Here is a 15,795-nt window from a genome sequence, read left to right as displayed (position 1 = left end):
GCATAATTTGCCAAATACCAATCTGTTATCGGAGATGGGTCAAACAAGATCTTCCATCTAGTTTTTCCATTCTCTTGATTCCTATTGGACCACGACCATAGGATAAGATCCTCAAGCTCTCCCATTCATTTTATTCTGATCAATATACAGCTTGGGACTTGATATAGCCGTTGTCCATTTTATCTCAATTTGGGTCCAAATCATAGCCATGTTTGCTTGGAAAATCGGTCCAATTTCCTAATATTCGGGACCTTCCTGAACACTACAGACATTTTGAACGTCTATGGGAAGATCTCCCATTGTAAAAGGACCATGAGAGATGGCTTCGCTGAGTGTATCATAGCCAGATATGTGATAAGACACGTTTTCTTAGCGAGTCTTTTATAGACGTGCTAGGATCGTTGCCTTATTAATTGACACTTTTAATCGTGCCCACGTGACATCTATCGATTTGCTCCTTTAAAGGCATGCATAAGGATCCGTGCCTCTGCATTAATAATGAAATGTATAATGCAGAAGGAAGATCAAGCAAGGATACTCATAGGCATGAGTAGTATTTTTGTCAATGTTAACTTGGAAGTATAAACACATAGTTTATGTCCTAAAATGAGGTGGAAAGACACATAGTCCTAAAATGAGCTGGAAAGACGAATAGACTGCATGAATATAAAACATATACATATGAAGGTGGGCCTCACAACACACAACACATCACATACCATCAGCCAATCTCAATTAGGAACCATCTAGTCTTTGAGGCTCATGATGATGTATCATGGTTTTTATGTGCGCCATGTATCCATTTTTCCATATGATTTTAGGATATAGGCTCAAAATGAAGCAGATCCAAGGACGCCCATTAAGTACTGCCTGAGGGCCTACCATGATTTATGGAGCATATGTTCATTTGGCTATATCATTTTAGAACGGGAGCTTAAAAATGATGCAGATCCCAATAGCGGTGATGACTCCCACCGTTGCAACCTTCATGGGATCACTGCAATGTTTATTTGCCATCCAACTTATTTATAAGTGGTATAGACTTTTACTGAGGCAAAACACAATTATCAGCTTGATCCAAAACTTTTGTGCCCGAAAAGTTTTCAACGGTAACTGTTTAATCTCCACCGTGTGGCTCACCTGAGCTCTGTAACTGCGTCAATTTTTGTCTTGTAACAGATGGATGTTGTTGATAAAGCCATTCATCACGGTGGGCCCCTCATAACGCCAGCCTGTTCCGAGCTGAGAACAGGTGGGGGTAATACCCAATCCGCATCCCAGATCCCAAGGATCAAGTGGACCACAGGGTGCAGATTAAACACCTGCCATTGAAATCTTCTTGGTAGGCACTAAAGTATTGGATCAAGCTGACATTTTTGTTTTCCCTTGGTTGCGGCCTGTGTGACGTTCTGAACGGGTTGGATGACAGTCAACCATCACGGTGGGCTTAGGAGTTTCAACGGGGGGGCGGGGTATCATAAGCACCATTTCTTCCGTATTGTGGTATACTTGAGACTTGGATGTACCTCATTTTTGGCCTCGTATCTTAAACTGGAGTCCGGATCCCCTGTTATCTGGTCAACAGGGATTTCCTATTACCCTAATGGTTCGGCGTCCGAAGCTATATTTTGTTTATTATTATTTTTTTAAAGTGATGGTGACGTGGACTAATGAGGATTAGGGTAACAGGAAATCTCCGTTGACCAGATGACAGAGGATCCCGACTCCTCAAACTGATGTGGAAAAATGGATGGACAAACTGACGTGGAAAAATGGATGGACGGTGTGGATAAAACTCTTACACACGGTGGCACCTCAAAGGTTCTGTCCGTTCCTAGGTATGGACGGGCGGCGTAGTACGCAATCCGCGTTCATCGCCCGGGAGCTTAAGCCAAGGGTATTTCCGACATTGTCTTCCATCTTCCCGTCAGACCCGAACCCTCCCAAATAGAAGAAAAAGAGAGGGAAAAAAGCCCTAGATCGCAGATCCTCTCTCTCTCTCTCTCTCAAACATTTCTACAAACATCTTCTCTCCACTTCTGTACTTTTATCTTAGTCATTTCTACAAACCTCTCTCTCTCTCTCTCTCTCTCCCCGTCTGTGTGGTGCAACTAGTAAATAAAGATGGATGCGAAGGACATATTGGGAATTATTCCAAAAGCAACGCCTCAGGATAAGAAGCCTCGCTCCCAGAAAGACTCTCATCGCAAACCAGATGGCGTCTCTCGCGAGGCATCTCTCTCTCTCTCTCTCTCTCTCTCTCTCTCTCTCTTACAGATTCCTAATTTTTTTTTTCTTGAAATTAGGTTTACGCGCTTACGGGCGGATTGGGCCCACTCATGCCTTCTCTCGACGCCTCCCACTTGAAACGCCGGCCTCCGTCTGACAAGGAAAAGGCAGGGTCTTCCTGCCCTACCCAAATTGAATTTTCATTAAGATTGCGTTTGGATACACGAGTGAACTGAATTGCGAACATTTCAGTTTAAACAATAGGAAATCGGGCCATATCGCAATGGTGTAGTGAGTGACAGCCCTAAAATTCTTAGAAGATTACATCCATTTTGAAATCCAACCTCAAACTATTGTAATTGTGATATAGAGCATGATCGCCCCGATGTTAGTGCTAATGACCATACTAATTATTGCAATTCGATTTGATTGTGCATCCAAACGTGCCCTTCCGCAGCTCATGTTGTAAGCAATCGTTTCCGTGTAGTAGCTTTGACATATGCATTATTTTATGATTATATTGGGGCTTGTACCATATTTATGATGCAGGTCACATGGCAGTGGCTTCCTTTTACGTCATCTGCTCGGGCGGATACTTTGCAGCTTTATCACTGGGTAAATGTTTTGTCATTCGTACGATTGTATGTAGTTAGTTTCAATCATTTAATCAGCCTGAACTGGTGCCATTTTAGTTCAGCCAGATTTCGTGCAGGTAAGGCTGAACTTTGAATGATCCAAACTGTTCATCTGGTGGGACATGCTATGGGTTGGCAACTATCCAGCATTTAGATTGTTGGTATGGAAACGGACAATTAGTGGTAAAAGATAGCAAACAGTTCATATGCAATTGGAAAAGGTTCTCCAGTCGGGTTGCTGAGATTATTCAATGGAGAAAATATTTTGGTCTATTGGTCATCGGTGGTGGGGTCCAACAAATAAACAATCTGTTTCACTAAAAGTGGGGCCCACGTTGCCCTGAATTCTGTCCATAGTTAAAAAAGGCTGAGGATCGGTTGATACATCTAAGAGAATAAGTCTATGCACTTAACTTTATTTTGGTTATGATTTCCTGAAAATTTTGACCGCCACAATCATTTATTTTAATATGATGCTTTTGGCATCTCATTTTTCCAGGTCAGGGTCGTAAACAGTATTCCTCCAACAGGCGACTACTCTTTTGCCAAGTATAACAAGGTATGTGCAAGGGTAATCAAGCATACCATAATATAATTTAATACACTGCCTTTAAAAAAAATAAAAAATTCAACTTGACTCATATCCATGATTCACAGCATTTGCATCAGCGCATGCATCAGATGACATCTAAAACCATTCATTTTGGTACATATCAGATGATACATGTAGCATGCCATCTGTAACATCATAAATTTTCCATATATAGTGCCATCTCGAGCTGAAGAACATTTTCGCATCATTTAGGCCAGAAATGCAAAAGATGGTGAATGAATATTTAATCCCTGCCATCATCTTACTGGTTTCTTGTATATGTAGTGCTATTATTGCTTCTTTTCTTCTTCTTTTTATTTTTTAGTTGAGAAAATTATAAATGTTTGTTAATATGGATGCAGTCTGTAGATATTGTAAAATACACGGATGAGGAATACGAGAAGCATTTGACTGATCCTGTAGGTACAAATAACTATAGCATCTTTGATTTTTCTATACATCACTATCTATGTGCAAGTTAAGTTTTGTGTGGAATAGGTATGCATCTACGCTTGCGAACCTTAAAAATATCATTTTTGGCCTTAATTTTCTTATCTATTGTTCATTTCTTGTTCTTGTTGTTTCATGTTTCATATGTGTGGGGAGATTCTTTGTCTATTCCTCAATCTTTTCTTCTTCTTCTTTTTAATGTTGAATAGTTTGCCATGTTTCAGTTTTCTTTTTTTCCATCAAGTAACAAGTTTTGATGAAAAACAAAAAATACGAGCTGAATAAACCATTAGGTACAAGAAACCCTCACAACCCTTTCCTGGAGACAATCTCTCCTTGCTGTTCATGTCTGCTGCTATTTCTCATATCTGTCTGGAAGTGGTTAAGTGCACAAAACTGATTATCAACTGGCATTCTACTTGCTAATGCTGTAATTTGGAGCTATTCTGATCTTCAGTTGTGGATCTTAATAGTTTACCAAATGCAGAGGAGCTGTCAATAACCCATCAACTAATGTTACTGGAAACTAGGCCTCATCCATCATGCGCAATTTCTGGAACTGGTTGAATCCCTATCTCCATTTGGGGGGAGGGTAGGGTGACCTTGTGGGAGGAAAATTTATTTGATCAGAATCTCCTTTGCCAAGGAGAAAAGTTAGAGAACATAAGACAGGAGAAAGAAGGGGGATCTCCCTTGTCTCATTCCTTTTTCCAGTGCAATCCTCATTTCTCTGTATTGCAGGGGCAAATGACATATTCTGAACAATACTTTTAAATAAGATGCAATACATGTCACTTACACCTGCTTTATTGGATACCTATAAAATGCCTTCAATGGTTGGTGGGATTATATTTTAGCCTATTGAAAATGTTTCTTCTTCCTATCATTCCACCATTGACAGTGACTTACCTGTAGATCAAGTGTTCATTTTGCTTACACATGCATAAATGCATTGATGGGTCCAAAAGCTTTAATAATGGAAATTTTGGATTGCCATTTTGCAATCTTTATTATGTCAGTATTGTAAATTTATCTATGCTGCTAGTTGATGATAAAGTCTTTAAAGATTTACGAATGAATAGATATTTACAAGAAAAAAAAAGCTTCCCAACTGCTAATTTCTGACGTTGTACATGGTACTCCTGTATCCTTGCTGCAACATTATGAGTCCTCTTGCATTTCTTGAGTATATTATATTGCTATGTAACTTTCGCTGCTCTATCATGAATGTGGTTGTTTTCTTGCCATTATTGCTTTAAAGTTGAATCTTTATGGTATCGGTCCGAACTATTGAATGTACTCTACAGCCTCCCATTGCCTTGAAGGAACTGATTCTTTTTGAATTTCTGGAGTTACCTTGACATGTTATAGTCATTGTAGAGTGAACATCTCACTTGCCTATACTTGTCTATTTAGATGTGGACCAAGGAAGAGACCGATCAGTTATTTGACTTGTGTGAACGGTTCGATCTACGTTTTATAGTGATAGCTGATAGGTTTCCATCCTCTCGAAGCGTGGAGGCATTGAAGAGTCGTTATTATGCAGGTAATGCTTATGTTGCATCATCTTGGACTGCTGCATACTATGTTTCCTTATACTTCTATCAGTTGCCTTGATTATGTTATACCTTTGTGTGCAAAGTTCAAGTTTACAATGTGTGGAGCCCATTTTAGTAATTCTTTTCCTGCTTACAGTTTCTCGAGCGCTTTTGGTTGCTAGAGCTCCATCTCCTGGTGATGTCTCTGGTCATCCTCTTGTTAAGGTCTGACCTCGTTTACTCATGCGTCCTTAAATAAAATTATATTTTTATACCAAACTATTTCCTTAAGAAATCTTGGCCTCTAAAATGTGAGGTTTAGTAGTTGATACTGATATTTGGCCTTTTAATTTTAAGATTCTCCTTCTCTCTATAGGAATCATACAATATGTCACAGGAGGTTGAACGCAAGCGTGCATTGTCTATGATTTTCTCTCAAACAAAGCAGCAGGAGCGAAAAGATGCTGAGGTATAAATTATTAGGGTATTTGTTCTATGGAAAAAAAGTCCATGCAGAGAACACAAACGTTGCAAAACACACTAGAAAAAAGTTATTTACTATAAATGCCTCCTCTCAAATATTGAAGAAGAAGATGAAGGAGAAGATGGAGCAGGGGAAAAGGGTGGAAAAGAAAAGTTTGCTTAATATAACTCTTACTACAAATATTCGTTTCAAGTTGCAACACAATCATACAAGGAAGACTTCCACAATCCCATTGCCAAGAATTCTAGCCTATGTTTCCTAATTTAATCCTATCAATTTTTCTATTCAATCTTGCATTTTTAACAGTGTCAAATAATCCACATAACTTCAACTTGAATATGAGTGTTGCCTGATTGTGTTATGCTTTCCAATCATTTAAAATTGTGGAATTTGGGGCTTTGCCATATTATGGATTTCTTTCTCTTTTTGCCTCAGATTCTTGCTGAAGCAAAGAGAATAGCCGAGTCACGCATGCTTAGCAAGGTAAGAGTCCTGTATTGGATATTCCATTATGCATAGGTTTTCGTTACTCATTCCTAAGACTAATCACAAGTTCACAACTACTGGAGGCTAGTCTATTATACATAGGTTTTCATTACTCATTCCTAAGATTAATCGCAACTATTGGAGGCACCACCTTAAAATATTGTAATAGATGTCACCATTGCCTTCTAGCAGGTTATCAGATGGTTATAATTTACATTTATTTCTGATTGCTTCTGCAGGCTGCTGAAGAAGCTGAGTTGCCAGTGGATGAAACTGTTGGTCCTGAAAGTACTGAAAAGGCAGCTATTCCTGTTGAATCTGTCTCACCTTCTTCCAATGCTCAGCCTACAACTACACAAGATAGTGCCTCTGTTCCTGCTTCACTTCGCATGGTAAGTGTGGCACTTCACTTTTTCCTTACCATTTCTGAACATATGAAAATTTATGCAATACACCCATATTTCCTTTCTATCCTTTCTTTTTATCTCAGTACTTTATTTGTTGCATTTCTTTTGCTCGATTCACATGAATATATTTTTAGCTGTTATAATCCCTCATTGTCATCATCTAAGACTTATCCCAGCTAATTGCTGTTGGCTGCATGAATCCTGTTCCCCCTTTCCACTCTATCAAGGAGGGAGGTGGGTTGATTTGACTCTTGATCCTTGATTCCAATGAGTTTGCAAATGTTGGGACTCCAAAAGTTGTCATCTGTGGAAATTGTTAATGAAAATTTCCACTACTTGCTGATGAAATTTGTGATTTCAAACCTGCAATAAGATGGTTAGCATCTTGGTTGCCTTCTCTCATGTTTGTAAGGATGTAAATATGTAATGGATGATTTGGCTAGAAAAGGATCTAGTCTCCATAACTTTGTGATTGGAAATTCCCTCCCTCTTGTATAGCCATTTATTTTTCATTTTCTTTAATCAAGTGTTTCTGTTCAAAACAAAAAGAGGCAATAAGCATCTCATTTTGTCATGTACAATGATAAGCTACTGAGATTGATGGCACGTTTGCCAAAGTTTGTCTGTTGGATCTGATTATGTGTAGGGCCCCTAATGCAGGGGCATTTTCACACCGGGCTGGAGTGGGGTGGCCTGTGGGATGCATGGGCACACTTGGGGTGGGTGGCTAGTGTGATGCGGGCCCCACCCGTGTGAGGTGGGTGGCTCATGTGAAGTGGAACCTATGTGAAGTGGGGCCCATGAGGGGGGTTTGGCCGAGGTCTTAACCCATGGGATATGGGGCCTAGGCTATGAGATAAAGGGATTAATTCGCCATGCTCTATCAGTTCAAGCTTTTAGAGCAAGTGGTTAATTGTCTCGTATTAGAGCCAATTTCCCCTTGATGTTTTCTCTAAACTTATGTCTTTAGTCTTTACTCACTATGCATATAAAGAAAAGAAAAGAAAAAAAACAGAAAGCAAACTACCTTCATCCATTGGATACCGCAGTTTGCCTGAAATGTGGCTTATGGTTGATATGGTTGAAACTTGAAAGAAGGAATGGTACAATGAATATGTAGATCTTTTCTTAAGTGCAGTTTGCTTAAAATAGTGGCTTTAAAAAAATTGCCTAGATGACCACATAAACATACAAGAGTACTTTCCTTATGAAGGATCCTAGTTGCAATTTGAGGGTGTCTTGGCGCATTGTGAGTTGAATTGCAATTATTAATCTACTAATAAAGTGGAAGTAATGCAGGGGCATTTTCACACTGGGCTCGAGTGGGGTTGCCTGGGGGATGCAGGGGCACATTCGGGGTCGGCGGCTCGTGTGAGGCGGTATCCATGTGATTTGGGGCCCATGAGAGGGGTTCGGCCGAGGTTCTAACCCACGAGATGTGTGGCCTGGGCTATGAGATAAAAGAATTGATTTGCCATACTCTAACAGTTTGAGCTTTTAGAGTAAGTGGTTAATTGTCTTGCATCAAATTGGTATCAGAGCGGGAGGTCTCGTGTTCGAGACTCCTCACCTGGAGTGATTAATGCAGGGGCATTTTCACACCGGGTTCGAGTGGGGTTGCCTGTCGGATGCAAGGGCATACTCGGGGTGGGCGGCCCGTATGAGGCGAGTGGCTTGTGTGAGGCGGTACCTATGTGATTTGGGGCCCACAAGGGGGGTTTGACTGAGGTCCTAACTAATGAGATGTGGGGCCTGGGCTATGAGATAAATGGATTGATTTACCATGCTTTAACAGTTCGAGCTTTTAGAGCAAGTGGTTAATTGTCTTGCATCAGGAAGTAATCGTATTTCAACCTCCTTCTCATTGACATCGAGAGTTGGTGCTCCAACTTGCAGCTAACATTACTTTCAAGTTGCACTTGAAAGAAAGACGAGTGCCATTCAAAAAAGGCGGGAAAAATAAATAAAGAAAGAAAAAGGATAAGAAAGAAACAGAACCACAATTTGAGAGTTACTTTCTTCATATGAGTGCTATGAAACATGAACGGTTTTTTGTTCTTGATTAAACTAAATGTTCACAGTTCAACTTGTTCAATAGAGCGTTATTGTCAGTTAGCATTGCATTTTCAGAAAGTGGTAAGAAATCAGGATGCAATGGCAATGGAGCATTTCATGGTCTTGTTCAAGGCGTTAGAGTCATAGATCTAAATATTGGTATCGTATCGGCCGATACGGCCGTATCATATTTGTATTGGCACAAGACAATACATGATAAGGGGCCATATCAGCCCGACACGAAAAAACTGACCTGTATCTGCCCGTATTGGCTGATACAGGGTGTATCGACATTGATACAAGGCCGATATCCCCATAAAAGTCTAATTTTGATTTTATTTTATTTTTCAAAATTTTACTCATGTCTCCTTTTTTTTTTTCTTCAAAATTTCACTCATCTCCTTTTTTTTTTTTTTTGTTTTTTTTCCATTTAAATCATGGAGGTAACTTGAAGACTCATTTTAGGCTTGATCTAGATCTATTGTGGGATTAAAACAAATGATTTGAATGTGATTTGAGAAATCGACGTGAAGTGGACCATTAGGGAAAAAATCAGAAAGGCAAACCTTCACTTTCTTTTTGATATTTTCATCTTCTTTTTGTTGTATTTCAATGTACTGTGCCCTTTATTCACCAAATCATGCTTGATTTGTGTTCAATTAGGGCCCATTTAGTTGCCCTTCAACAAGTCAAACCGACAGACAACATTCTCATCAAAGAATGGTCCAATACATTCTCCAGAATGCTAAGGTTTTGTCTGGAGGTTTGTTTGAATAATCGGGTTGGAATAGTTTATTTTTGTGTTTAGCTGTCTTCTTGAAAAATATTCCATGCATAGAAATCATATGCTTGACTTTTGAAATAATTGTGGTTGTATTCAGATATTATCAATTATCAGAAGATTTTTTTATACCATGTCTAACTTATTTGAAAAAAATTTCAGCTCCGTGTATATTTGAGAACACATGCTCTTGATCAAATGGTGCAAGCAGCAAGCACATCTGCCGGACTCCGTACTACCAAGAGGGTTGAACAGACTTTACAAGAGCTTGGGGTTTGTTTTCTTTTGCTTCAAAACTATGTGGCAATTAATATATTCACTGTTATAACTTATAATGCTTTTTTCCCCCCTTTGTTCATGTTATGAGGAACAAAGGAGGGAGGGTGAGTGGTTGGGTGGGAGGGACGGCTGCCTGAAATTTTATTAAGAAGGAAACAATAATGTTACATCAAAACATGATTGTGTTTCCTACACAATGAGATGATCTATTCACACCCTCTCTGGCTAAAGAGCTGAATCATGTTTGTGTGCTTGGAACATATATTCAAGAAGGGAGGGAGGGATTCACACTCCCTCTGGCTAAAGAGCTGAATCGTGTCTGTGTGCTTGGAACATATATTCAAGAAGGGAGGGATTCACACCCTCTCCGGCTAAAGAGCTGAATCATGTCTGTCTGCTTAGAACATATATTCAAGAAGGGAGGGATTCACACCCTTTCTGGCTAAAGGGCTGAAGCATGTTTCTGTGCCTGGAACACAGTGCTGAAATTTTATTAAGAGGGAAACAATAATGTTGCATTAGAAGGAGGGTGTTTCCTCCACAATGAGATGAACTATTCACACCCTCTCTGGCTGAGGAGCTGAATCACATTGTGTGCTTGGAACATATATTCAAGTGCCGATTTCCTTCCTAGTGATAAGTATTTGGTTTGTTTTGAATGAAGAGAAAAAATTATTTGAAGCTGGTGGTTCGAAAGCACTCTTCTCTGTCTTGGGTTCAAGCCCAGCTTACCTACCAGAAAAAAAATTACTTGAAGTTGTGGTTGCTGTTTTTGGAGGATTTATGAACCTCACTTTTTTCACCGTTACCATGTTTTATTCACCAGGCTCAGTGTTTCTAACTTAGTTTTCCCTATATTATTAGGACCTGTTTGGTGGACACTAAAAATGGGTTCATCTCATTTCAGTTAAATGTAAATTATGTTAGCGATCATTGAACTATGTATTAGAGATCATGATCTCTAATACATAAATTCTGATTAACTAAAATGAAATTATTTATTTTCAGGCATCTACAAAACAGGGCCTTAGGTTTTTTATTCATTGCCAGAAATGTTGCAATCATAACTATTTGCGCATTAAACATCTAATTTATTGTTAATTCTGTCAGCAACAGCATCTGCAATAAGTTTATCTATATTAAACATGCCACTTTTGACAGATCGCTTGCCAATGTTTCAGATTCATCTAAAACCAAAGGTCCCGACCAAAGCAGTTTGTGCAGAGCACCTGGAATTACGAAAAGAAATACTTACTCTACTTAACCTCCAGAAACAGGTTATTATCCTTGGGAACTCAATGTGTGGTATATTTATCTGATGTTTTCCCATTCATTTGTTTTGAGTTAAGGTTTGTTGATATGCAGAAAGATAACAGCAAGATAAAGAAAGAACTCATAATTTACTGTGAATTAGTTCATATATACATTTGATTGGGTTTGCATCATATCAGTCCATACATTTCATTAGGTTAGCATCATGCTTCTTGAATTGAGCATCACAATCGATTATCTTGAGAAATTGCTCCCCAAGTGGAAAACCATCATGTTTCAATTTGTGGATGAGAAAAGGGGAAATAGGCTAAAAGTAAATGGAAATAACTAAAATAACAGACAACGATGCATATACATGCCTGCTCCATTTGATGTGCTACCCTAAATGTTTCATGTTTATGACTTCCTCATGTTTTATAATCAGGTGCAATATAAGGAGGCGGAAGCTTCTGGTCACAATGACAGTTCATATGTTGAAACACCAGGCACTCCCAAGGTAAGGAAATATGATTGTTTCAATCATGCATGCAACAATAATCTAGATCATTCACAGAATGATACGTGACCGTCTGCAATCTGTCCGAGACCTGGCGCATGTTTGGTTTGTCATGGTTCCAAAGGGTGTCGGTATACAGTACTGCCAAATCATGTTTGGGTCAGAAACGGTAGCATAGGCTGTAGGATTCCTTCCCAGTTTACCTTGTTTGTGACTTGAGGACAAAAGGCAGGAAAACACTGCCTTGCAGGCTCCATTTTCCAAGCCATATGCTTGGAAACCCCACCAACTGTAATTTGTAGCACTCCATGGTGCACCCATGCCGTGCCCATGCAATAATATAGGTGTTGGGGCTGTACTGGTGTGAGAACATATTTGAAAACCATCGAGTTATGAAAATATGTGCTTGCCTTTTATTTTGGACACCTATCTCGAATGTTTCTTGTACCGTTATCATGTAATGTATCACACCCTTGGGATAAGGATACATATCAGTAATTACACGAGATATATCGGTTGTATCGCGTAATTTATTGTTGTTGTTGGGAAACATTGGGAAATTGGTCAAATTTTTCAATGAAACTTCATGAATTGTTAAAAAAGACACCAATACACACTTAGAAATAAAAAAGTCACAAAAAACTAGTGCACATAATAGGTTTCCTTGTATGGGGTCCTAATCTATAAGCTGTTTGACTGAACTGATGCAACTGTATTCAAAGTCAATTCATAAAATTTATAAATTTAAGAAGACATGTATAGAAACACAAGCATTACATTCAAAAGCAAAATAAGATGTAGAAAACTAAAAATATACTTGTGGATTTCTAAAAAAAAATTATTGTTTTAGATTTTTTAATAAAATTTTTTTTTTTCCGAAAAACCCCAAATTGCCAAGAATGTGTAGATCAAGTTATATACATGTTTGATTTTGTGTTTGGACACTAAGATGTTAACCGATTTGGGAAAATTTTGATTTTTTTTTTTTTCAAATTTCCGCAATTAGACCCATCTCCCTCAAATCACAAAATCGAAGCTCCAAGGCTCCAAATCCATACCTTTTCATGGAAAACATGAAAAATCATGGATTTCTTACCATTAGACACTCTTTACAACATAGAAAAATGAAAAAAGAAGAAGAATGAAAACAAAAAACAAGCACCTTTTAGAATCTGACCTCAAGAAGCTTTGTATCACGATTTTGGAGAAATTTTGAAGATTTTTTTCCAACAAACTAGAATGGATTGGTTGAAATTGCTTTACAATGTACTAGGAAGTTGTCGTTGTTTTTTTTTTTTTTTTTTATTTATTTATAATTTATAATTTTAAATTTTAAATTTTATTTTTATTTAACGACTTTTGTGAATTTTCTATAGAAAACAATGCCAGTTTCCTTTTACCCCTTTTGATATCACACTCGACATTGATATATCACATGATACATTAAGAAGTTATAAAGGGGAAGTGTGGATGTATCACACAATATCGCGATATCGTGTGATATATTGAAAAATAGATAAAGCTGGGTTTCGTATCGCTCAGCTAGGATAATAGATATATCGTGGGTTATATTGGTGATATCGCAAGATACTGAAAACACTGCCCATCTCTAGTTGCATTATAAAAATATCTGAAGGCAGAATCTATAAAATGTGAACAGCGCTCTCACCGTGGAGGAGATCAAGATCGGCCATTTGTCATTCCTGATTCTGTTGCTTTTGGAGGTAAGCAAATTATCTTCTGCCAGAAATACTTGATCTACCCACCCAGCATCAAATCTTTTTAATGTTGTGGCCACATTCTTGTTTCCGGTTGAGATTTCAGGTGAAAGAGTTGGAAAACGGGAGCAAAAACGCAAGGTAAATCACCTTCTTCACTCATTTCCTCTTGCAGTTATTGTATTTGTTGGCAGTGATCCTTTGACTATTTTTTGGAGGCTTATGCTGTTATTTCCTTATGACTCTTATGGTTTTTCAAGGCCCCTGGAAGATATTCTGAAGCACCACCATCACCCCCTCAGTCGACAAAGAGGGCTCGAAAATTAAAAGCTTCTGACTAATGAGGTAGTTTTCTTTCGCTCCTCTTTTAATTTCTTTACTACGATATGCACCATGATTAAGGAGCCTCCATAGGTATGTGCATCTTCTCAAATGCTTTAACTAATGGGGGCCTACGCAAAAATTCACCAGGCCCCATCATTTTTTTGGGGTGTGGGTCCATGCCTTCTGCCAAAGGCGGGGATCATTGGTTGACCCCTTCCCCCTAAGATAGAAGCTGACGTGATTCTTTTATCTTGTGTAGCCTTAGAATTACTACACTGAGAAAGCGGAAGATCCCGCTGTTGCCCCTGGAGGAGCTAGATGAATGGTGGTGATCTCATATATGTCGAATTCAGGGGAGAAACAAGTGGGCCCAATTGATGAAATCCCTAATATTTTGGATTTTTCATGCCTATTATTGCTTTGTTCTTGAAACGACAGATGTGCCTCCAGCTCTGCAATCTTGTGAATCCGATCTTCTACGGTCCATCACAATCCACGTGTCCACGAGAATGGAAGCATTCTAATCTACTTGTGGAATTGCTTCCGCATCCACTTGCATTGAGATGTTTATTGGATTATATATAAGTCATGTACATGAAAAAAGGGTGATTTCTGTATATGAAGAGGAAGATGTGATCGTCAGCCTGAAGATATCCATAAACTCGCCTCTTCAGGTTTTCATTTTGGGCAAGTGGCATCCATTGTTCAGAAATCCAGGCCGTCAGTCCGTTGGGACCCATGGACCATGCATGGTTTAGCGGTCCATCACGACTACACAGCTAGTCGCAATTCTCAGCTTTCATTGAACACTAGCTACTGAAACAGGGCCCCCATGAAACATTACGTGTCGTTTGACTCCCCTGAATTTTAAAAGGGGTTGTGAATCTGCCTCTAGAAATAATTCCCATAAAAAAAGAAATTATGTCTAAAAGGGTTTGCTTAGAGAAATTTATTCCCAATAATCCTTTGTGTTTGGATATGCTGGGAATGAGTAAGCTGTTATCATTTTCCAAAATTATGACCGTTGGATGGGATTCCATTTATTTTGCGAACGATAGTAAAGATGGGAATAGTGAAAGTGACAAATTTTGGAATTTGGATTCTTGAGGGGATTTCTTATACCCTGCTTTCTCAGGACTTAAAAAACACAAATTTTGAGGGGCCCACCAGGGTAATTCATCACGCTTTGGATAAAAGGCCCAACAGCTGTAGAGAGAGGGAGCTTCAATATATCTGTAGGCAAGTAATCCAAGGCATCTATTAAAATGGACACCGCTACTGGAAACCTAGGTTGGAATGGCCACTCCTTGGTAGCCTACAATGCCCATTGATTGGATGGTCAATACAAATATAACCTTCAGCTTTTTGGATTCTTTGAAATTGAAAGGAACAAAATTGATTTCCTTGGAAATAAACATTTCGTTCCTAAGCAATTACACAATACATAAAAAGAAGAAAATCAATGGTCCAATGAAAAATGCCATTGAGCGGCTGAGAGAATTCAACTTGATTATATACAAGCACTACCACCAATGCACAGGCGCCTGAGCATGTATCATACATACAATGTATTGAGATGGGTAGGATGCATGCGAAGGCTCCAAGCCTAGCTAGTGAATGCTAAATTATCTAGTGAATGATACATTGACAATGTCTGGGAATATCTCCTTGATGGCTGCTTTGATTCCTGACCCGATGGGACTCAGGTCCCAAATACTTGACGTGGCAATCTCCGAGCCGTCCAGAGATACGACAACCACACTCCCCCATAAATCTTGATTGCAGGTCCGTTCGATCGGACAGCACCCGCATGCCCCTGTGGCCTACCTGAGATTTGGATCCACTTCATTTTTGGGCTCATGCCCTAAAATGATCTAGAAAAATTGATGGACAACGGTGATTTAGAATACATACAACAATGTGGGCCCCACGGTAAGGGTTGCACCGTCTTAGGTGAGGCTAGGGTTGCACCTAATCCGCTCCATGTGCCCTCAATTAGTTTAGTGTGGGGCCCACCCGGTATTTTAAATATCAACGATATTATTGATT

The 15,795-nt window shown here is 39.1% G+C and overlaps 1 protein-coding gene across 1 annotated transcript; it reads left to right on the top strand.

The window, feature by feature from the left end:
- Positions 1-2,124: 2,124 nt before the first annotated feature.
- On the top strand, positions 2,125-14,183 carry LOC131230926 (SWR1-complex protein 4). Its single transcript, XM_058226951.1, has 17 exons — positions 2,125-2,232; positions 2,307-2,396; positions 2,779-2,844; positions 3,364-3,423; positions 3,819-3,875; positions 5,323-5,452; positions 5,602-5,669; positions 5,821-5,913; positions 6,364-6,411; positions 6,654-6,806; positions 9,820-9,930; positions 11,118-11,213; positions 11,633-11,704; positions 13,365-13,428; positions 13,529-13,563; positions 13,683-13,767; positions 14,006-14,183. Exons 1-16 carry the CDS (start codon positions 2,125-2,127, stop codon positions 13,761-13,763), a joined length of 1,332 nt encoding a protein of 443 aa, XP_058082934.1. The 3' UTR covers positions 13,764-13,767; positions 14,006-14,183.
- Positions 14,184-15,795: the final 1,612 nt, after the last annotated feature.

Source organism: Magnolia sinica, chromosome 17 (assembly GCF_029962835.1).
Source record: "Magnolia sinica isolate HGM2019 chromosome 17, MsV1, whole genome shotgun sequence".
Lineage (NCBI taxonomy): Eukaryota > Viridiplantae > Streptophyta > Magnoliopsida > Magnoliales > Magnoliaceae > Magnolia > Magnolia sinica.
Note: the sequence above shows the minus strand (reverse complement) of the source record. Positions and strands in the feature narration are given on the sequence as shown.